This window comes from Dipodomys ordii, unplaced genomic scaffold (genome assembly GCF_000151885.1).
Source record: "Dipodomys ordii isolate 6190 unplaced genomic scaffold, Dord_2.0 Scaffold93, whole genome shotgun sequence".
In the NCBI taxonomy this organism is placed as follows: Eukaryota; Metazoa; Chordata; class Mammalia; order Rodentia; family Heteromyidae; genus Dipodomys; species Dipodomys ordii.
In genome coordinates, this window is record NW_012267309.1 from 5,846,423 (window position 1) to 5,866,038 (window position 19,616).

Here is a 19,616-nt window from a genome sequence, read left to right on the forward strand (position 1 = left end):
AGAGGAGACATGAGGATTCACTCATTAAGAAAGTAGACTCAATCATTCCAGACACTCTCCTCTATCTTTTGATACATAATATGGCATTCATAGAGAATGAATTCACTAAAACTTAATTTGATGAATTTTAGTAAATAATGGCACTAATATTTGTAACTATATTATGATCCTCTGAAAAGATAAGTATACATTAATGTTGGTGGTAGAGGTGATTGAATGAGAAGAGAAACAATTTGATCATTAAAAAAAAAAAAGAGTTAAAAATTTTCCAGGTAAGGCTGGGAAGGTGGCTCAGTGGTAGAGCACTTGCCTTGCATGCATGAGGCCCTGGGCTCGATTCCTCAGCACCACATAAGCAAAAAGAAAAAAAGCCGGAAGTGGCGCTGTGGCTCAGGTGGTAGAGCGCTAGCCTTGAGCTGAAGAGCTGAGGGACAGTGCCCAGGCCCAGAGTTCAGGCCCCACGACCGGACCCAAAAAAAATTTTTTTCCAGGTATCTGGGTGTTGGTGGCTCAAACCTGTGATCCTGGCTACTCATGAGGCTAAGATATGAGGGTAGCTTTTCAAAGCCAGCCTGAGCAACAAAGTACAGGAGAGTCTCATCTCTAGTTAGCCACCCAAAAACCTGGAAGTAGAGCTGAGGCTCAAGTGGTAGAGTACTAGCTTTGTATAAAAAAGCTGTAAGACAGTGCCCAGGCCCTAATTTTAATCCCAAATACAACACTAGAAAAATTTCTGGGTACAGTTGAATTACTGTGGGAATCCTTATATATTGTCCACACCATCCAATTATAAAAGATAATAATCCATGAATATTAACTATGTGTCTGTGTAGAAGTACATGTCAAACAGAGGAGGGAGAAAACAAAGCAAACATATGCACCATACATTTAAGAGCTCAGCATTATAAACACTCTCAGGGTCCTTTTGACCATGTACTAATCAGTGGAGTGTGAATGAGGAAAAGTATGTGTCCTTCTGTGTGAAACATAGCCATAAATTGATGTGGTCAACTGACATTTTCTTCAGTCATACATAAAATAAAATGTTGATCTATGTTTTGTTCTACTATAATGAGAGACATATTTTACAAAGACCAATAAACTTTATGAAACCTTAGAAGTATGAAAATAAATGCAAAAATCGTATGTGCAAATTTAAGACCTAGATGTAATGACTGGGCCTACTAGTCGACCATTTGGACCATTGAAATATATGATAAAGAGATCCCAACTCTAAGGCTTCCTTGAACACACAGTAAGTCTGTCTCTACCTTAAGTGATACCAGATTACTTTCTCTCTACCATTCCTACAGAGATTTTCTGGCACCAGAGGATCATAAAATTGATCTCTGACCAAGAAGTTCACCTGTGGAAAACAAACATAACTTAGGCTGTTAGCACACAACCAGGCTTGTGTAAAACACATCCCATCAGCATATTTGATAATACTTAGTTTTTTTACATTATCATAACAATATTTTGACCATGTTGATGGTAATTAAAGTCTGCCCTTTCCCATTCCCACTGGGCAAAATCCCAGTCCTACTGCTCAGCTTGCAAGGGCCTCCCTGAATCTTTTTAGTAACTTCATGGCAAAACCTTAAGAATTATTTAAGTCACATGATGATTTGTTGGCAAGTCATTTCATTTGCCATTGGCCTTCAAGTGTTAACTTACTGATACATATACCCAACAAAGATTAATGGGTCCCACAGCAAGACAACTGAAGCACTTATGTCAGTTTACAACAGGCTGAAGAGTACCTGGAAATTCAGATCCCTTCTCATAAAACATAATAACATGTATAAATCTCAGAAGGTAAACAAGAAGCTCCTTGGGATGAGTGCTTTATCAAACCTAAGTAAGGACTCAAAAATAGTCCATCAGAGAGTATGTGTTTGGAATATATGCTAATGGTTTTCTCTTAAGGGTTAAAACACCTACACATTTCACTTTTAAATAAGCATTTTATTAGGAGAATCAATTTGGCTAAATGAATCTTTGAGAAAGATATGTTTTAACATATTTTACTAGTATATTTTAAAATCATTTCCTTTGTCATCTCCAACTACAGCAAAGAAGAGTCATAAAAATGGTAAATGGAGTAATAAGAAACTCTTTTTTACTATTAGTTGAGACAGAAATAAATGGGAATATTACTTTAAAGGTAACTACCTTAAGTTTCTTTATTGCATCATATTTTCTCAAAACTGTAGCAAAGTAGATGCTGATCTCCCTACAAATGAAACATAATTGTCTCCTGGAACAATTTTTACTCAACAGGAATAAAAGAGGTGAGTTTAATTTTTCTATTACTTAAAGCTTCATGTGTCAAACCATCTTACATTTCAACAAATCTTACTGGTACACTGATAGAATTTCTCAGGGTATGTTCATCTTTTTTTTTTTGCCACAGTACTAGCTTGCATAATTCTCTCTACAAAAGAATTGCCTTGTCATTGTAAACAAAAGTATGGTTTTTCCCCTAAGAACACAGGTTCCTTAAAGGCAGGTGGGATAGTCCCTTTTCCATCCTTCTCACTCCTAATAGTTAGAACAATCTCAGTATAAAGAATTCTCCATGTTGAATGAACAAGTTCATTAACTAATATAAATTACATATCTTATACCACATACACATCCATGCAGTAGGTAAAGGATATTCTTTTCCCTTTCCTTCTCTTCTTCCTTCCTTCCTTCCCTTCTAACTTACTTCTCCTTCCTTCCTCCCTCCCTCCTCCCTTCCCCCTCCCTTCCTCCCTCCCTCCCTCCCTTCCTCCCTTCTTCCCTTCTTCCCTTCCTCCCTCCCCTCCCCCCTCCCCCTTCCTTCCTTCTTTCCTTCCTTCCTCTCTCTCTTTTTCTTTTGTGCAGGTCTTGAACACTGTCCCTAAGTTTTGTTTTTGTTTGTTTTTTGTTTCTATTCTCAAGGCTGGTATACTACCACTATGCCACAGCTCTACTTCTGGCTTGACTTTTTGATGGTTAATTAGGGAAATGAATCCCAAGGACTTTCCTGCCTAGGCTGACTTTAAAGTGTGATCCTTAGATCTCAGCCTCCCAAAAAGCTAGGATTATGAACCCCAGCCAACAGCACCCAACTCTGAAAAACTTGTTCTTACTATCTCCAGTTGATAGATAAAGAAACTGAAGTTTTGAGAGTGAAGCAATGTGCAAAAACTAAGGAGCAAACCATATCAAACTTGAACTTGGTTCTGGTTTGTACAGTCTGAATTCAGAGCTCTACATTGTATCATTTCCCCAAGACAAAGCTGATAACATAACTAATCTAAAGCGACATAAACAATAAATATCCTTTTATCATGTCTTTAAGTGGAAAAATATTATCTGATATCATCCTTCCCTTCTAAAACATTTAATAAATGTTACATTTTACAAGCATTAAAATGATTATAGTTATCTATCTATTCTATGGTCCAAGATAGTGCAGATGTATTAGAAGTCACATTCTAAATCCAATGCTTGTTTGACCTAGATAATTCAAGCAAGGGACTACATTGTCCTAATATATGCTAATGTATGACATTCTTTTGAAAATTAGGAAGATTACATAAGTGTAAAGAGGGGAAAACAAGAAGCTAAAATTCTTGGTATTGTATCTTAAAAGAGTATCACATCAAGAAAAGAAGTTAGTGGTACACATGTATTTTCATGGGCTCATATTATCTTATTTCCATGAGCAAAGCTGATTTTCAATCCACTAGGCTAAGGACTATTTTCAAAATAGGACATAAACTTCTTTCCTAAGGATCTTGAATCCAACCTCCATCATAATATTCATGTGTTCATATAACAAATATGTAATGAATTACTCTGTAATAAGCACTGCTTTAAACACTACATACTGCTTAGGAAGAGCCAATTCACATAGCTCACCTTTAAAGGGATGATGAAAGAAGAAAGCAAAGAAATTGACATTTTTCAACATTTTTCTTATATTCAAGTCATAGTAGAACATGCTTTTCATGTCAGTAATTTCACAAAAAGAGGCTCAAAGGTAAAAGTTTTCACATTTAGACTTGACTAACGTGTCTAAACACAAACAGGTGTGAAGCAGGGAAATGTCTAATTAAGAGATTGTTCTCTTTTCAATGTGGTTCCTCTGTTTTACTTTGCTATTCCTCTTACTTTTGCCTCATTTTTCTGGGTCTCCTTCACTCTTTGCAGTCTAGAGAGGTTTTGTCCTTTAATGTGAAGTCAGACTAATTTGTGCTCTAACAATCTCTTATTGAATCATTCATAACTATAAAGACATATCCAATGTGTTCCACAATCTCTTTCTTTTTATGTGTATTTTACTGCACAGATCAGTACTGGACTCCAGTAAATTCCAGAAAGACTCTAGACCACAGGAAAATACAATGGAACTTATAAGGTAAGTCTGAATAAATAAATATATCATTTCATAGAATAAAAAGTGTTATGAAGCAAATTAAGGATATCATAGACACTATGTCTGTATATGCATGCATTCACTATTTGTGTGTGTGTATTTGTGTGTATGTGTGTGTGTTTCGATTCCAGAGTTTTGGTTTAATTATTCAATGTATAGTACTTGAAACTTTATTAAAAGCCATCATTTTTATGAGCCTACACTATTCTAAAATATTTAATTATCTACTTATCTCTGGTAAATGCAAGATCTTTAGTTACCTATGTAATAAAACAAATACAAAACAAAGGAAAATGGTGGGTGGACGCTAAAATTTGGAAGGTTAAAAAACATCTGAAGGGTGACATATAAGGCTTTAACTTGAGTTTTCTACACATGTGTAGTTAATTCTACCAGCACCACTTGCTGAAGAGGTTGTCTTTCTTCCATCATGTGTTTTGGGCTCCCTTATCAAAGATGAGGTGGCCATAGGTTTATGGGGTAATTTCTGAGTTTTCAATTGGTACCTATTAATACCAGGTCCTCGGGCCTGTTCATGTGTCAATACCAAGCTGTTATTTATAACTACAGCTTTGTAATAGAGTGTAAAGTTTGGTATTGATATTCTTTCAGCATTGTTCTTCCTGTTAAGAATTGTTTATGATATTCAGGGTCTTCTATGATGCCATATGAATTTTTGAATTGCTTCTTCTATATCATTGAAGAATGTTGTTGGAATTTTGATGGATATTGCATTGAATTTGTAGCTGGCTTTGGGCAGTATTGCCATTTTCAAGATGTTAATCCTCCCAATCAAGGAGCATGGGAGATTTTTTTCCACTTCTGTAAATCTGCTTTAATTTCTTTTTTTAGGTTTTTAAAGTTTTCATCATAGAGGTACTTCACATCTTTGGTTAGTGCCCATGTTTGTTTGTTTTGAGGCTATTACAAAAGGAGTTACTTTCTTGAATTCAGCCTTGCTCTTCTTCTATTAAATGAAGTGAGCCAGACCCAAAGAAACATAGGCTCCATTGTTTCTCTCATTTATAATGAGTAGAATATGTCTAGGATAGTCTTAACAGAGGATCACAATGGCGCAGTGGCAATGTGGATATGCCGCTTATCAAAATGAACTCCAAGAAATGGCAACAAGAGGTTTTTGTTGTTTTTTCTTTGTACTCTTTGCAGCTTTCTTTCTTTCTGTCTTTCTTTTTTCTTTCTTTCTTTGTCTTTCTTTCTGTCTCTTTCTTTTCTTTTCTTTCTTTTTCTATCTTTCCTTTGGTTTATTGACTGTTATCACTGATTTTTTAAATTTCTGTACCCTTTGTTGTATAAATAAGTTTATCTGATTTGGGATGGGAAGGGGAATCACAGAAATGGTAGGGCAAATGGTAGACCAATGCAACCGTGATACTCACTAGAGACTATGTTGGAAATGAACTTTACAACTTGGAAAGAGGGAGTTAGGTAGGGTGGCAGGGGGAGAAAATGGGGGAGGGACAACACTGTTCAAAAAGAAACGTACTCACTACTTGACTTATTCAACTATCCATTCTGTACATCTTCTATACAATATTTTTTTTAAAAATCTGAAAAATCTTATAATCAACTTGCTGATCTCATGTATGCCATACAATTTTATTCTTTCCATTAGCTGTTTCTGTGAGTTTAAAACACTCAAGATCAATTCCTAGAAAACCCATACTATTAAAACTTGAACAAACCATACATCATTAAACATACACAACACATATAATCAAAACAGTTAGAAAACACACTCACTATGTTAAAGGGTGAGAACACTATGTATTTAAAGGTAAAATTTAATGAGCATGGGTTATGTTCAGTGACACAAAAATTCTGAGATGCAAATTAATACACATATTCCTTTTGGAATATCACAGATAGCATAACTTCAAAATGTTCTTGCAGGGCTGGGAAGGTGGCTCAGTGGTGGAGCACTTGCCTTGCATGCATGAGGCCCTGGGTTCGATTCCTCAGCACCACATAAGCAAAAAGAAAAAAGCCAGATGTGGCGCCATGGCTCAAGTGGTAGAGCGCTAGCCTTGAGCTGAAGAGCTGAGGGACAGCGCCCAGGCCGAGTTCAGGCCCCACAACTGGACCCCCCCCAAAAAATGTTCTTGCAATCTTTAATAAAAATATTATGAATATAAGAATTTGTGTCACCATTGCTGTGACTCCTATGGCATCAATTCCCTAATCAATGTCTTTTTTAAAAAAAAATAGGGTACAGCAAGTTACTTACTCTTCTAAGTAGACATGTAATTAGAACTTTGATAATTAAATCCTAGATGAGGCAATTGGTATATCAGTGGCCCCAATCCCAATGAATTATGTGTGCACAATTTAAACTGCATCTTAATTAGTAGCTTAAAATAAGACTAATTTTGAGAGCTAAGACAATGAAGCTTCTAACATTGCTTAAATTTTATCTGGCCAAATAAATACCCAGTTTTAAAGTATAAACATAAACTATGCTTAAACAACTGAATCATTTGATATATGACTTTATGTAATGTGAATTGCTTTGCAATTCTATGTGAACTCAATTCTATGATTACTCACTGACACAGTCCAATCTTTTTATCCAGTTATGTTGCTCTTCTACTGACACTCTAATATCACAACTCAAATAGTTTAATATTTTGTGTTAACTTACTTGGGCCACAGAATGCCCAGCTGTTTGTTCAAACAAACATGATTGTGATTATATAGGTGTTTGGGAATATAATTAACATTTAACTAAATCACAGAATAAAAGAAATTGTCCTTCATAATGTGGTTAGAATAACAACAACAAAAAATCTAACCATTTCTTACTTGCCTGTCTGTCCAAATGGTGGCATTTTTCTGCTTTCTCAACCAAGAAGAACATCTACTTTTCCTTGACTTGACTCAGTTAGACTTCAGACTAGAAGTATACCACAAATTTTCTTGGGTACACAGATTGCCAATTCTATCAAGTAGGCCATAGGGTTTGCCAGACTCATTTACTGTGTGCACCAATAACTTACAGTAAACCTTTTTACATGTGTCTTCTTTCCTTTGGAGAAACTTGACTGGAATACATCCACTACTTTCATCTATATTTCTTTTTATGTATACTCTTCTTCATGAAGCTTCTTATTTCTCATATAACCTGATACTAGTTTTTGTCTGGTAAAATACCACCAAACTCTCAAGTTTCTTCCCTCCCATGATCTATCACCCCTTAATATTTTTCCATGCCTTGTAAGTACTGTTTTCTTTTATATCATGCTTGGCTGTGGAATGCTAGCTGGAAGAATATTATTTTATCATTAAATATCTTATACATCAGAAGCAAATATCGAAGGGAATAAAATACAGTGTCACAAATAATATAGCAGGTTCCATTTTTGATGTGAAAAAAACTAAAGAAATTCTAGCTGTATGAATAAGAATAAACCATTTCTAGTTCTTTATAACTAGATTTCTTAAAATATGAAGGTTATGGCTAGGGAAACATCAAATCCTTTTCTGGCTCAGCATTTCCATGGTTCCATTAAGGCAATCAGCTGTAAACACTGACATGGCTTTATATTCACTTCAAAATCACTAAAAATAGCATTGAGTATGAGATCAAAATGGTACTTTTACTCAAGGACAATTATTTACAAGCGCATACATTCTCTGTGAGCAATTTTAAGGCTTGTCCTCAATGCTTTAAAACAAGTGATATGACTCCATGGAGGCACATATCGCACCCACATGGTGTCCTGAGAAGATAAATTGCAAAGAAACAAGCAGAGATTCTACTCACACATATGTTTTCTCCCAAGTGTTATGAGTTTGAATAAGGCCCTTGCTAGGATCTTCCATGATTTGAATAAGGCCCTTGCTAGGATCTTCCATGAACTACTGTCCACATTGCTCCTGACTTTATAGCATTGATAGGTACAGAGGAGTCATATTTAAGTCCTAAACCCAGTCATATTTAAGTCCTAAACCCAAAACTGTTTACACAAAGTGACTGCCCACTGACATCTCTTTCCAACATGGAAACACAGGATTATGCCGGCATGCATTATCATTTTGGTATCATTTTATTCCAAGTACCCAACTACTTTATAAGCATTTTCAACTAATCTTCACTCTGTACCATAATTGTCAGCAAGTTTGCTCTGTGTTGGCCACCCTTCCCTTTGTTTCAGTCTTTCATAAAAATCCTTTTGTGTGACAGTCAAGCAGCTGTGCTTTGTTCTTTAATGTTCCAAGCCTGGATCCCCAGCCGAGACCACTTTATAACATAAACGGCAAAGTACCATTTTCACAGCGGGGACAACTGTGTTCATCTTCAAAAAGAGGCATTAATAAAATGAGACTGTAATGAACATGCTAATTCTGATCACAGGGTACTGCACAATGGCAGAGATAGTTGACTGCCATCTCCCAGAAAGATTGTAAAAGTTGTGTGGTTTCTTTTATTTTTTTTAACAACTGCTCTAATGGCTTACATTTTTTGAAACAGACATATTATGCAAACATTTCTGCCTACTTCCCAATGCAGTGCTTCCTGTCTCATTCAACTGCTCCCTATGTGTTTTACTATCTCAGTAACAGTCACCTTCGAGAGTTTTTTTCTTCTTCTTCCTCCATCTTGCAAGCCCTGACTTCCTGAATTAAGTGTGTCACTGAATCATAAAAAGTTTAGAGAGAGGTGATCTAGCTATTATAATCACCAACTGAGGCCTCCTCTCAGTGCAAATGAGGTTTAAAAAAAGGAAATTAAAAAACAATTAATCAAAAAACAAGGAAGTCAAAGAATTGAAATAAAAACTGAAAATAATTCGGTAAGCTTAAAAAAGGAAGTATGACATGCTGGACTGAATGATAGTGAAGTATGTGTTTTCTGATTATTACCCTAAAAGAAAGACTCATGAAAATAACTAAGTTAAAAAAATATGACATTTAGTCAGAGGATTGGAGGACAAATCCTTTTTTAGGATTTTCTCTTACTCAAGAGAAATTATATAAACAAGAAAAAACAAACAACCAAAAGAAAACCAATGTGATTTTTGAAGCTTTTCCTCTAGTACCAAGGGAAAATACTTTCAATAGGAAGAAAACTTTGCTAATGGTGATTTCTCATTTTCTCTGACCAGGAGCTGATAAAACATATCAGAGAGAACATTTTTTGCTGCAATTATCATTGTGTAAATTTGTATTATATGTTTTCATACTCAAATGTTTGGCTGGAAAGAAATTGTGGCCAGTAAATTAAGAATTCAGATAAAATCAATTTTATTTGGATGAAAAATTCCTCTTACAACATTTTCTCTGATTCTTTACATGCCCTTCCCGTAACCTAATACATAAATCTGTTCATAGCACCATTCTACTGTTAGATAGGCGCACTGAGACCTGCCGACTTTACTTCTAGTTCTGCTATGAGAAAATACGTGCATGTGACAAATATGCTCAGCTTCTAGAAGTGCTAAACAACTAAGGAGTTATAGTATGTGCCTGTGTTCTCATAGTCAAGACAAGTAGAAAACTAAAAATGACCTACTGAATAACCTTCAACCTTCTCTTTTACCACTTCATCATTCATGAACCACATTTTCTAGAGTAGATGGCTAATTCCCCAAATACTTTGTCTCATTTTAGAGCACATTCAAGCCTTGAGCTTATGGTTATCCTTCCTTATAAAAACAGGTTTCAAGAGCTAGGGTGATTTGAAACAAGCTACTGAAAGTTTTCCTTGAAATGTTCCTTTCAATGCACATGGGTGGTCAGGATCTTATTTCAATGTCTTCTGCATTAGCCATACAGGTCAGATGTTTGAATCTCCAATTAATTAGGTTGTCTAGTAGCCTGTGTGAAATAAATGAGTGATCTCCATCCAGCCTACTTACACAAAAACCTTCATGACAGTTGGCACATTTTTGGCATTTGTAAGCAATGTAGGGAGAAAATAAATGACTCATGGAGACAAAAATGGGCATCTGTTGAAGGCTACCGGATGGAAAGTGTAAAGTGGTCTCCATCTATTGTGGAACAGAGTACTTGAGTGTCTGCCAACATGATTTGTAAGAGAAAAGTAAACTTAAAATGCCCATGAAGCTCATCAGCTATGACATTTTCTTCTTTCTCATGGAATTATTTAATGGTTATGATATCTGATGTCTATAAATGTCAGTGTCACTAAAATAGTTTTTAAAGTCTATTATTTATAGAATTATCAACATTTTGACATTTTTAAACATAGAGGTGACTCACAGAAACAAAGGTAATTTATGCTTGTTTCTTTTATCCAAAGAGAATAAACTAAAATTACTCTATTTTAAGGTTATGTTTAGATTACTTTTCATTATCCAAAATTACCTTTGAATTTTACACATAATACAGTTCAAGAACCGCTAAGAGTCATTAAAAAATATAGGAAGGGTTAACTACTTTACTTGAATCATAAATTTCACTCAAATGCACTTATATATGACAGATATTCACAAAGAAAGTCAAGATCATATTAAAATTTTCAGATGCGTTGGTGTTATGTGGAGACTAGCTATATAAAAGCAGACAAAATGAGGAAACTCCAACCAGCTGGGAGACAGGAAAACATAAATCCTTGTGAATTTCTAAGCAAAATGATATTTTTCTGCCAAGTTTTCGTTAATGTCTTCATCAAAATGCATAAAGATTAAGTCAACCAAATGCTTGCTATTATTTCCTTTGAAGAAATTCAAAGGCTATAGAGAATGAGATAAACCAAAAAGTTTATGACAAATTTCATTTTATTGTACCTTTATAATTTACTTCCGACCTAATTCTAAACTAGGTGAATCAGAAAGTATTAAAATTTTGAAAGATTAACAAATGAGTCGGATTTGCTTCAGACGTGGATACGTCAAAAAAAAAACCCTACAATTCTTTTTGGGGGGGGTCCAGTCATGGGGCCTGAACTCTGGGCCTGGGCGCTGTCCCTCAGCTCTTCAGCTCAAGGCTAGTGGTCTACCACTTGAGCCACAGTGCCACTTCTGGCTTTTTTTTTTCTTTTTGCTTATGTGGTGCTGAGGAATCAAACCCAGGGCCTCATGCATGCAAGCAAGCGCTCTACCACTGAGCCACCTTCCCAGCCCCATAATTTTAATAGTATTAGATATAAACATATATGATACCTATCATACATATATGCACCATATATAATACATATTATATATGATAGATCTCATACAAATATACACATATATCATATGTATCATGTTCACATATATCATATGTATACTCACATATATCCATATATTGATATATGTAGAAAACTGCTCCCTCTACTGTCATTTTATTCTTCATATGTTTCATCATGCTGGGAGCTATAACTGCAGCCCTAACCTATAACCCTTATCATCCTGGGTGATAACATTTTGGTTGTCTTCTCTCAGATGATTCTCTCCTTGTTTTTAGCACCTGGAAATTTCTCTTTCTTGTTTACTAACCTAACTGTGCATTTAATTTTATGTTCAGCTATTTTCTAAAATCACATAAGCATCATCTGAAGAAAAGTATCTGCTAAATTCTGAAATCTAGTAAATCATGCAAAGACAAATGAGAGAATGAAAGAGATAGAGTCACAGAAATATTAATGCATTAGTAGGGAAATGTTAACTGCTAGGTGTGCCATCAGGCAATGTTCTTTTCTCTACACAAAGACGGAATGAGCAATCTACAACAGCTGACTATCAGCCTTCAAACTCCATGACTGTCTTGTGGAAGGAAGTCTGACAAGTGAACACTGCATGGCATCCCATGCTTTGGTCCAATTGTATCAACAAAGAGATCTACAAGGGATTTGTCATCATATTGTATTTGAATTAATAGATATTGGTCAAAAAAAGATGAAAGAAAATAAAGAAAAAGACTATCTTTGAAACAAACAAGAAGGATGTCTTCCTTCTTTTTGGTTTTGGCCAATGGCCTGTGAAGAACTCATTTTTATATCAAGGTATCGCTTAATTTTATAAACACCAGTTTCAGCTTCTGAAGTTTTTGAAACACAGCTGCTGAAGAAAGTGTGGAAAAAATGTACAAGTAATGTTAACAAATAAAAGCAGACCATGTTTCCTCTTCAAACGCTCTAACCAAAATCTAAACAGAATTTGGCATGTGCAATCATTGCTTCTTTCTTTTTGCCTTCTCCCCATTTCCCCCCCTCCATGATTAGCTTTCCTTTAAGCCCCAAAACAAGACTTTCAACATTTGATTCACATTCGATCCTTATAAATTTACATATAAAATGCAAATTCATTCCCATTGAAGCATCATCAGAAGCTAGTTTTTTAATGGTCCTGTAGAAAAACACCTGAGCTATACAACTGCAACAATGGCACAAGAAACAACCTTGTGCTTGAGCACTTACCACGTAAAACTGTGAGTCTGGTGGACACACTTATCTCTCCCACATTGTTCGAGGCCACGCATTCATAAATGGCCTCATCCCGAGGAGTCCGCAAAGGCTGAATTCTGAGAACTGATCCAGATCCATCATCAAACTCTATTACCTATTAGAGGAAACAATAGCTGTCACAGGTGTTGTTACAGTTGCCCACCTCTCAACTAAACCTTTTATTACAGAGGTGTGCCAGCCACGAGGCTCTGAGTAAACTCACCATCATTTCAAGACTGAATTTTGATATACTAGTGAAATCAATTACTGGGTCAGATTTAATGACGAATCCTCTAAACAAGAATGAAGTAGAACTACAAATGGAAAACTGTAGATTTCAAATCTTTACTGGAAACCATCTGTGATTCCCTCATGAAGATATGAAATGATTGAAGCCTATTCATTTTGTAAGAAACCTTGCAGATATGAGAACTAAGCTGTTCAAACTATTCTTTCTCTGACTGTGCTTATGCTCATGTGGATGTATTTAATAACTGGATTATAAGGTGAAGTATTAAGGACTACACCAACAAACAGTTCTGCTAGTTCAAAGTGTCTCATCCAGCACAGTAGATGAGCAGAGCATGAAGAGGAACTGCATAAATCCAGTACTTAGGCAGCCAACGAGACAGCTTTCACAAACCAAAAGCCTGATGGCGTGCATTAATTTAGCCATAAATCATCCTGGTATTTGTTCTAGCTTAGCATTTTCTGCATTTTTAGGACATTCTTGCTGTAAAATGGAGGTTTGCTTCACCAGGCAGAAAATTAATGTCCTAAACACTGGGCCCAAATTCACTCCCATTATGAACTCTACTGAGAAAGAGTTCAACAACACTAGTAATCCTAGCTGCTGCCAACTAATTCCAGGACTGCATTAACCAAAAAAGTGGTTATCATGGTAAATATATATATATATATATATATATGTGTGTGTGTGTGTGTGTGTGTGTGTGTGTATACATCACACATACACACCTATAGTCATCTACCAGTTTTTCTATCAGCTTGTTGTGTATTGTTAGCAGCTCACTGAAATGCTGGGATTTCTTATTGTCTTTAATTTTCCTTATGAAAAATAGTATGTATCAAAATTGAGAATAAACTTGGAGTGCCTTGTAAATGTATTTATATAATGTTTAGCCAAGAATTGTGTGTGTGTGTGTGTGTGTGTGTGCATGTGTGTCTGTGTCTGTGTGTATGTGGGTGAGTGAGTAGGTGAGAGAGAAACTATCTGTATTGGCATTAACATACAATGAAGTATCTACAATGAATATCTAAAAATACATACACTTTTATTTCTTTGCAAATTTCATTTTCAATATAAGTGAACCCAGATGCCTGAAAGCAACCTGGTTTGTCTCCAACTCTATTAAACTCAAGATTTAACATGGATTAACTATGTAGCTTAGGAAGCAAAAATTTTACAGTGATAAGAATATTTTTTGAATATCACATATTTTTTGAAACTGTATAAGCGTATTGTGGTTTAATTTAGTGAGATATATAAACATTAATACGCATATAAATTTCTTAATTTATTGTTAAATGTCACTGTATGCTTACTTTTTAAAAGCGTTTCCTGTAATGATACCTTCTCTGCATTTAGCTTATAGTTAATATAGCACATATCACAAGCTGGTGTTGTGTTTTTCAATGAATAGTAATATTTCAGGCTTACCACGTGGGAAAAATCAGCCTTATCTATTGCTCTTATAGGCCTTGTAGATATATGGATTGAATGTATATTGATAATGGATAAATAAATCCACTATTACAGATTCTTAAGGATTTTCAACAGCGACTTGTTTTTATTTGATGTAAGTGCTTGTGTAAAAGTAATTTCCACTGGGTTTGTTTACATGGTTCTCATTAGGAATTATGGTATAAAAAGACAGAGCTCATGCTTTGAGATGTTTACCATGATCATTTACTTTTTAACAACATTTTGTTAAGATGCCACTGTCAATATGAAGCACATCAAATTGTATGCCTTTCTGACGAAAAATTAAAATCATTTAAATAAAAAAGTAACAATTTGCATCCAAATGGTATACATACACATGTATACACACTACACACACATGCACTCATATGTGCATACTTATGTGTTTCAGCACAGAGTACAGGAAATATATTTCCGGTTTTAAAGTTTAAATTTTCTTTGGGGGGAGGGGTCTGGTCATGGGGCCTGAACTCTGGGCCTGGGCGATGTCCCTCAGCTCTTCAGCTCAAGGTGAGCGCTCTATCACTTGAACCACAGCGCCAGTTCCAGCTTTTTTCTTTTTGCTTATGTGGTGCTGAGGAGTCGAACTCAGAGCCTCATGCATGCAAGGCAAGCACTCTACCACTGAGCCACCTTTCCATCCCTAAAGTTTAAATTTTTAAAACCATGTTTATATTTAAATGATAGTATGAATCTAATTTTCCAGAAAATAATGTAACATTCATCACCTGTAAATTTCTCGTCTATGATTTCAAGTGTCATGGTTGTATTTAGATCATTTATGAATTTGATCCACATATTTATAAACATAATATAGACAAAAGTGAGTGAAACTCATTTTGGATTTTATAGTTGTTCTATGTCTTTTAACTGGAAATCACTTTCCATTTCCCAAATTGAGAATTGGCCATAAAAGTGAAGTAAATTTTTATAACTTTGTCATAGGTTAGAGATCTTTGTGTTCCTTAGAAAAGCAAACTATTCTCTTCATGTCTTAACTTATAGGTGTGATTATGACTAGCTCCACTGTAGTTTGTATAACTCATCACGTATTCTCATCAGAATGAGCAATTTTTTATATTATCTCCCTCTTCAAATACTCATAAAATGATATCTGAACTGTAGTTCATATGATTTCAATGTACTGAGCTTTCTCAAGAAAAGAAAAACAGGTTTACTTGCAATATTAACCTGTATGTGTATGTTTCTTACAGGTAGTACTTTACACTAAGACACATGAGGAAATTTCTCATTTACGTTCACATTGCTTCTAGTCACAGGTATGAGGCATAGTAGGCATTTGCTTGTCAGCATCTATTCCTTTTTCAGAAATTTTAGTTTCCTTCTGGGAAAATACTATGACTTCACCCTCAGCAACAGGATTTGAATGAAGTGACTCTATTCTCAGCTACATAGGTAGATAGCTATGGAGGTAGATAAGCTTAAACCAGTTGGCCCACATCATCCACTCTTCATGCAGATTGCTTCAGAAATAACCAGGTCACTCAATCAAAGCCAGTGGGATGGGAAGCTTCTGGAAGAGATCAATTTTCATGAGACCTCTAGAGGATGTGGGGTTCCGTCTTGCATTTGTAAGGGAAATTAGTCCAAGAATGAAGCTGACAGATGTATTTCTGATCCCTTAACCCCCATCACCAGTGCTGGGAATTGAATCCGGGACTTGTGCAAGTAACAATCTCCTACTGAGCCACAGCCCCAAACTCCAGAACCGTTTTTGAGATCTCTGGTCTAATTACAGAGAAAAGTCATCCATATCAACCCCTAAGTTCTCTGTGTTTAAAAGCCATTTGGAGTTACTGTTTTAACCACAAGCAACATAAAGACGGCCATATCTGGGGGGGTTTAGGCCACCTTCTAGCCTAGTAAAGCAACTAAGTAAAATTCAAATGAGAAGACAGAACAGATACATGCTTCCCGCAGAGAAACAGAACAATGGACCTAATACCTCAAATCTCTGGTTGCTGACTTTCTTTCCTTTTTTGTTCCACACAATTTTAGGTCGTGGGTCTCCTGTAGCTTGGCAAATGAAAGAAGCAACTCCGCCAGAGACCCCTGTTTGATCAACGGGAGTTCGTGTAAACCTAGGAGGTGCTGCAAAGACAAGAAATAAAGATCACTATTAGAGGGGAAAATTAAAACACAGACTATTAAACTTTTATCCTGAAGCCACTGTTTTCTCCACCCCAAAACCTCATGCAAACAACCCATGAACGTACAGAGATTACAAAATTGGAAAAGAACCTTTTATTTTTGAGGGTAGTTCAAAGGGGAAGGAGGTAACTTTCTGGTCAAGTTATCTGTTAGTGCTTTTATTGCTGAAATCTGTATTAAGGCAGAGATCCAATAACATCCGAAAAGCAACATCACACATTAATTTTTATTACCAGTATAAAAAAAATCCAATTTGTCCTCTGTAACAAAATGAGCTCATCAATCAAAGTGAGTAGAACTTTAGCTCTTTGCTTTGATGCTGCTATCAGAATACAGCCAGAAAGCTGCACTGCCACTGCTGAGCTATTAAAATTAGTGACATTTAAGAGAAATCTGAGGAAATTTTAAAGAGACAAGAAATATAGCCCTGAATTAGAAGGTTTGGCAAGAAAGAGAAGTAAGGAGGAATGGTAAAATTATTTTCTAACCCAGATACTGTTGGCTGCCTTACTTAAAACTCAGCTCCACAATGTATAAAGGAGGATGTAAACCAAAATTCATAGCAAATTTCCGGAGAGATTTATTTAAAGAAGAATTTAGACTTCAAGATTGTTAAGGCTGAAAGACTAGGAGATAGGAACTGTTTAATGTCTCAGTCTCTTTTAGGTGTTTCTAATAGCTACTTCATCTCACTTAAAATGTTTCCATTTTATATTCTGAAGACTCAGAAGTAATGGTATAAAATGCTGATGAATATTATGCAGTTATTGATCATGCCATCTGACAAGCAAAAGATTGTGAGGGATCTAAATTCTAAGTAACGTAGCAGTTAATTGATGTTGAATGATGTTGATATGACTATGACATAATGCTGAAATACTTTACAAGTAGTAATTGAGTCTTCCTGCTCAAGTTGGTTTTAACAAGTGATAAGGATGATCTTTTGTTAACAGGTACTGCAGAAGTCAAATTACTGTTGGACCCAGAAAGTCTACTTTCTAAATGAAAAACAGAGAGGCTAAACATATGTGTGAGTCAGGATATAGGCATGGATGATATTCTAGAATGTGTCTGCCATGCTCACTGGCTATTTGTAAAGACTGCCTTCTCAGGGGCATTCACAGGGCAGACAGTAGCTCCAGGAATACAGATTATACACTCTACACAGTTCCAGAGGGGCAACAAGCTGCCACTGGTTTTCTTATTTTAAGAAGCAATAGATTGTTCCTTCAAGTACAACCAAGGCACAGAAACATTGCATGTAATGGCTATAATAGTTTAATGGTCTATCATGTTTTAAGTTGCTAAATTCTCTGACTACCTGTGTGTACTTATAGTGGTCAAAGTTAAGGGAGAAAAATCAACAAAAATCAGCAAATAGTCTTTGATGACTCATAACAAAATGCTCTGCATAAGCAAAATCAACTCTTATACAAGTAGAGTTAAACATTCATGGGGCAAAACCATCAAAGAATACTCCTAATATTCATAGAAGAACAAGCTTAGGAGAAATTCGTGAAGACAAAGAATGTAAGTCAGGTTTGATGGGCCAAATGAGAATCATTTAAAATAGAAGCACAGAAAAGATCACAGGCAACAAAGAGAAGAATTGAGGATGCCATTTGTCTCATTTAATTCTAATTAATAAGCTGCTTCTGTGGACATCAAGAAAATGTGTTGCATAGGGAACAAAACTAACAGCATGTAACTAATTGGCTTTGTTTCTTTTAGCTGATTATCTTCTCCTTAAATAGAGAGTTTTGTTTGGAAAGTGCTATTTGTCATAACAATGTATTTTAAATCTTGAAAGGGAATGGCTAATAATACTATTAACTGAAACTAAGGAAGAGGGCCAGGAAATGTTCAGTAAGAACTTACAAGTAGTCAGTTCTGACTTTAAGATTCTACTTCCTCCACCAAAAGGTGCTGTAGTCAAAGGACATAGATAATAAACTAGAAAGACAGTCAACAGATTGGGAGGAGATTTTTACCAGTAATATATCTTTTTTTTTGGGGGGGGGGTCCAGTCATGGGGCCTGAACTCTGGGCCTGGGCGCTGTCCCTCAGCTCTTTTAGCTCAAGGCTAGCGCTCTACCACTTGAGCCACAGCGCCACTTCTGGCTTTTTTTCTTTTTGCTTATGTGATGCTGGGGAATTGCACCCAGGGCCTCATGCATGCAAGGCAAGCGCTCTATCACTGAGCCACCTCCCCAGTCCCTTTACCAGTAATATATCTGACAAAGGCCCATTACCTAAAATATTTGAGGCGCTCAAGACAGTAACCTCTCCCAAAGCTAATAAACCAATCACTAAATGGGCAAAGAAGCAAAGGAAAGACTTCTCAGGAGAAGACAGAAATGGATGGACCTAGAAGAAATCATGTGAAGTGAGGTAAGCCAAGTTCAGAGAGACAAATGGCACATGGTTTCTCTCATATGCAGAAGCTACATCTAAAATACCCTGAGATGTGATAAATCATACAGGACTCTAAGCATTCATATACAGGGAGTCCAAAGGAGGTTATCCTTAGGAGAGGAACACAAAGGCACAATGTCTATGTGCTTCTGATTATGTAAAATAATTATTGAAATGGACTCCAGGAAATGGAAACAAGGTTTTTGTTTTTTTTCCCTTCATTGTTACTTTGTGTTTTATTTTCTTTTTGTCCTCTTTGTTTGTTTATCTGTATTTGGGAGGGTAATGGGGGAACAGAACTGAAGGGACAAAGAGTGAACAAATGTAGTAGTAGTACTCCCTAGAAACATCACAGAAAATGAACTATACAACTTGTGTTTGGGGATGGGGTGGGGAAACTAGGAGAGAGCAAGAGAAGGGGTGACACTGTCCAGAAAGAAACATACTCACATAGAGCTTCCCTATGACCCACAATCCCACTTTTGGGG

The 19,616-nt window shown here is 35.9% G+C and overlaps 1 protein-coding gene across 8 annotated transcripts in view; it reads right to left on the reverse strand.

Annotated features, from left to right (window-relative positions):
• Ptprd (protein tyrosine phosphatase, receptor type, D) overlaps window positions 1-19,616 on the reverse strand; it is a 515,048-nt gene that overhangs the window by 286,626 nt on the left and 208,806 nt on the right. For all 8 annotated transcript variants that reach the window (XR_001175444.1, XM_013026394.1, XM_013026400.1 and 5 more), the window contains exons 3-4: window positions 16,508-16,653; window positions 12,789-12,930 (exon numbers count right to left, since the gene is read on the reverse strand). Coding sequence is in view for 7 of the 8 variants with exons in the window: in XM_013026394.1 (XP_012881848.1) it covers window positions 12,789-12,930; window positions 16,508-16,653 (288 nt within the window). In the remaining variant the exon portion in view is untranslated. The remainder of the gene's footprint in view (window positions 1-12,788; window positions 12,931-16,507; window positions 16,654-19,616) is intronic.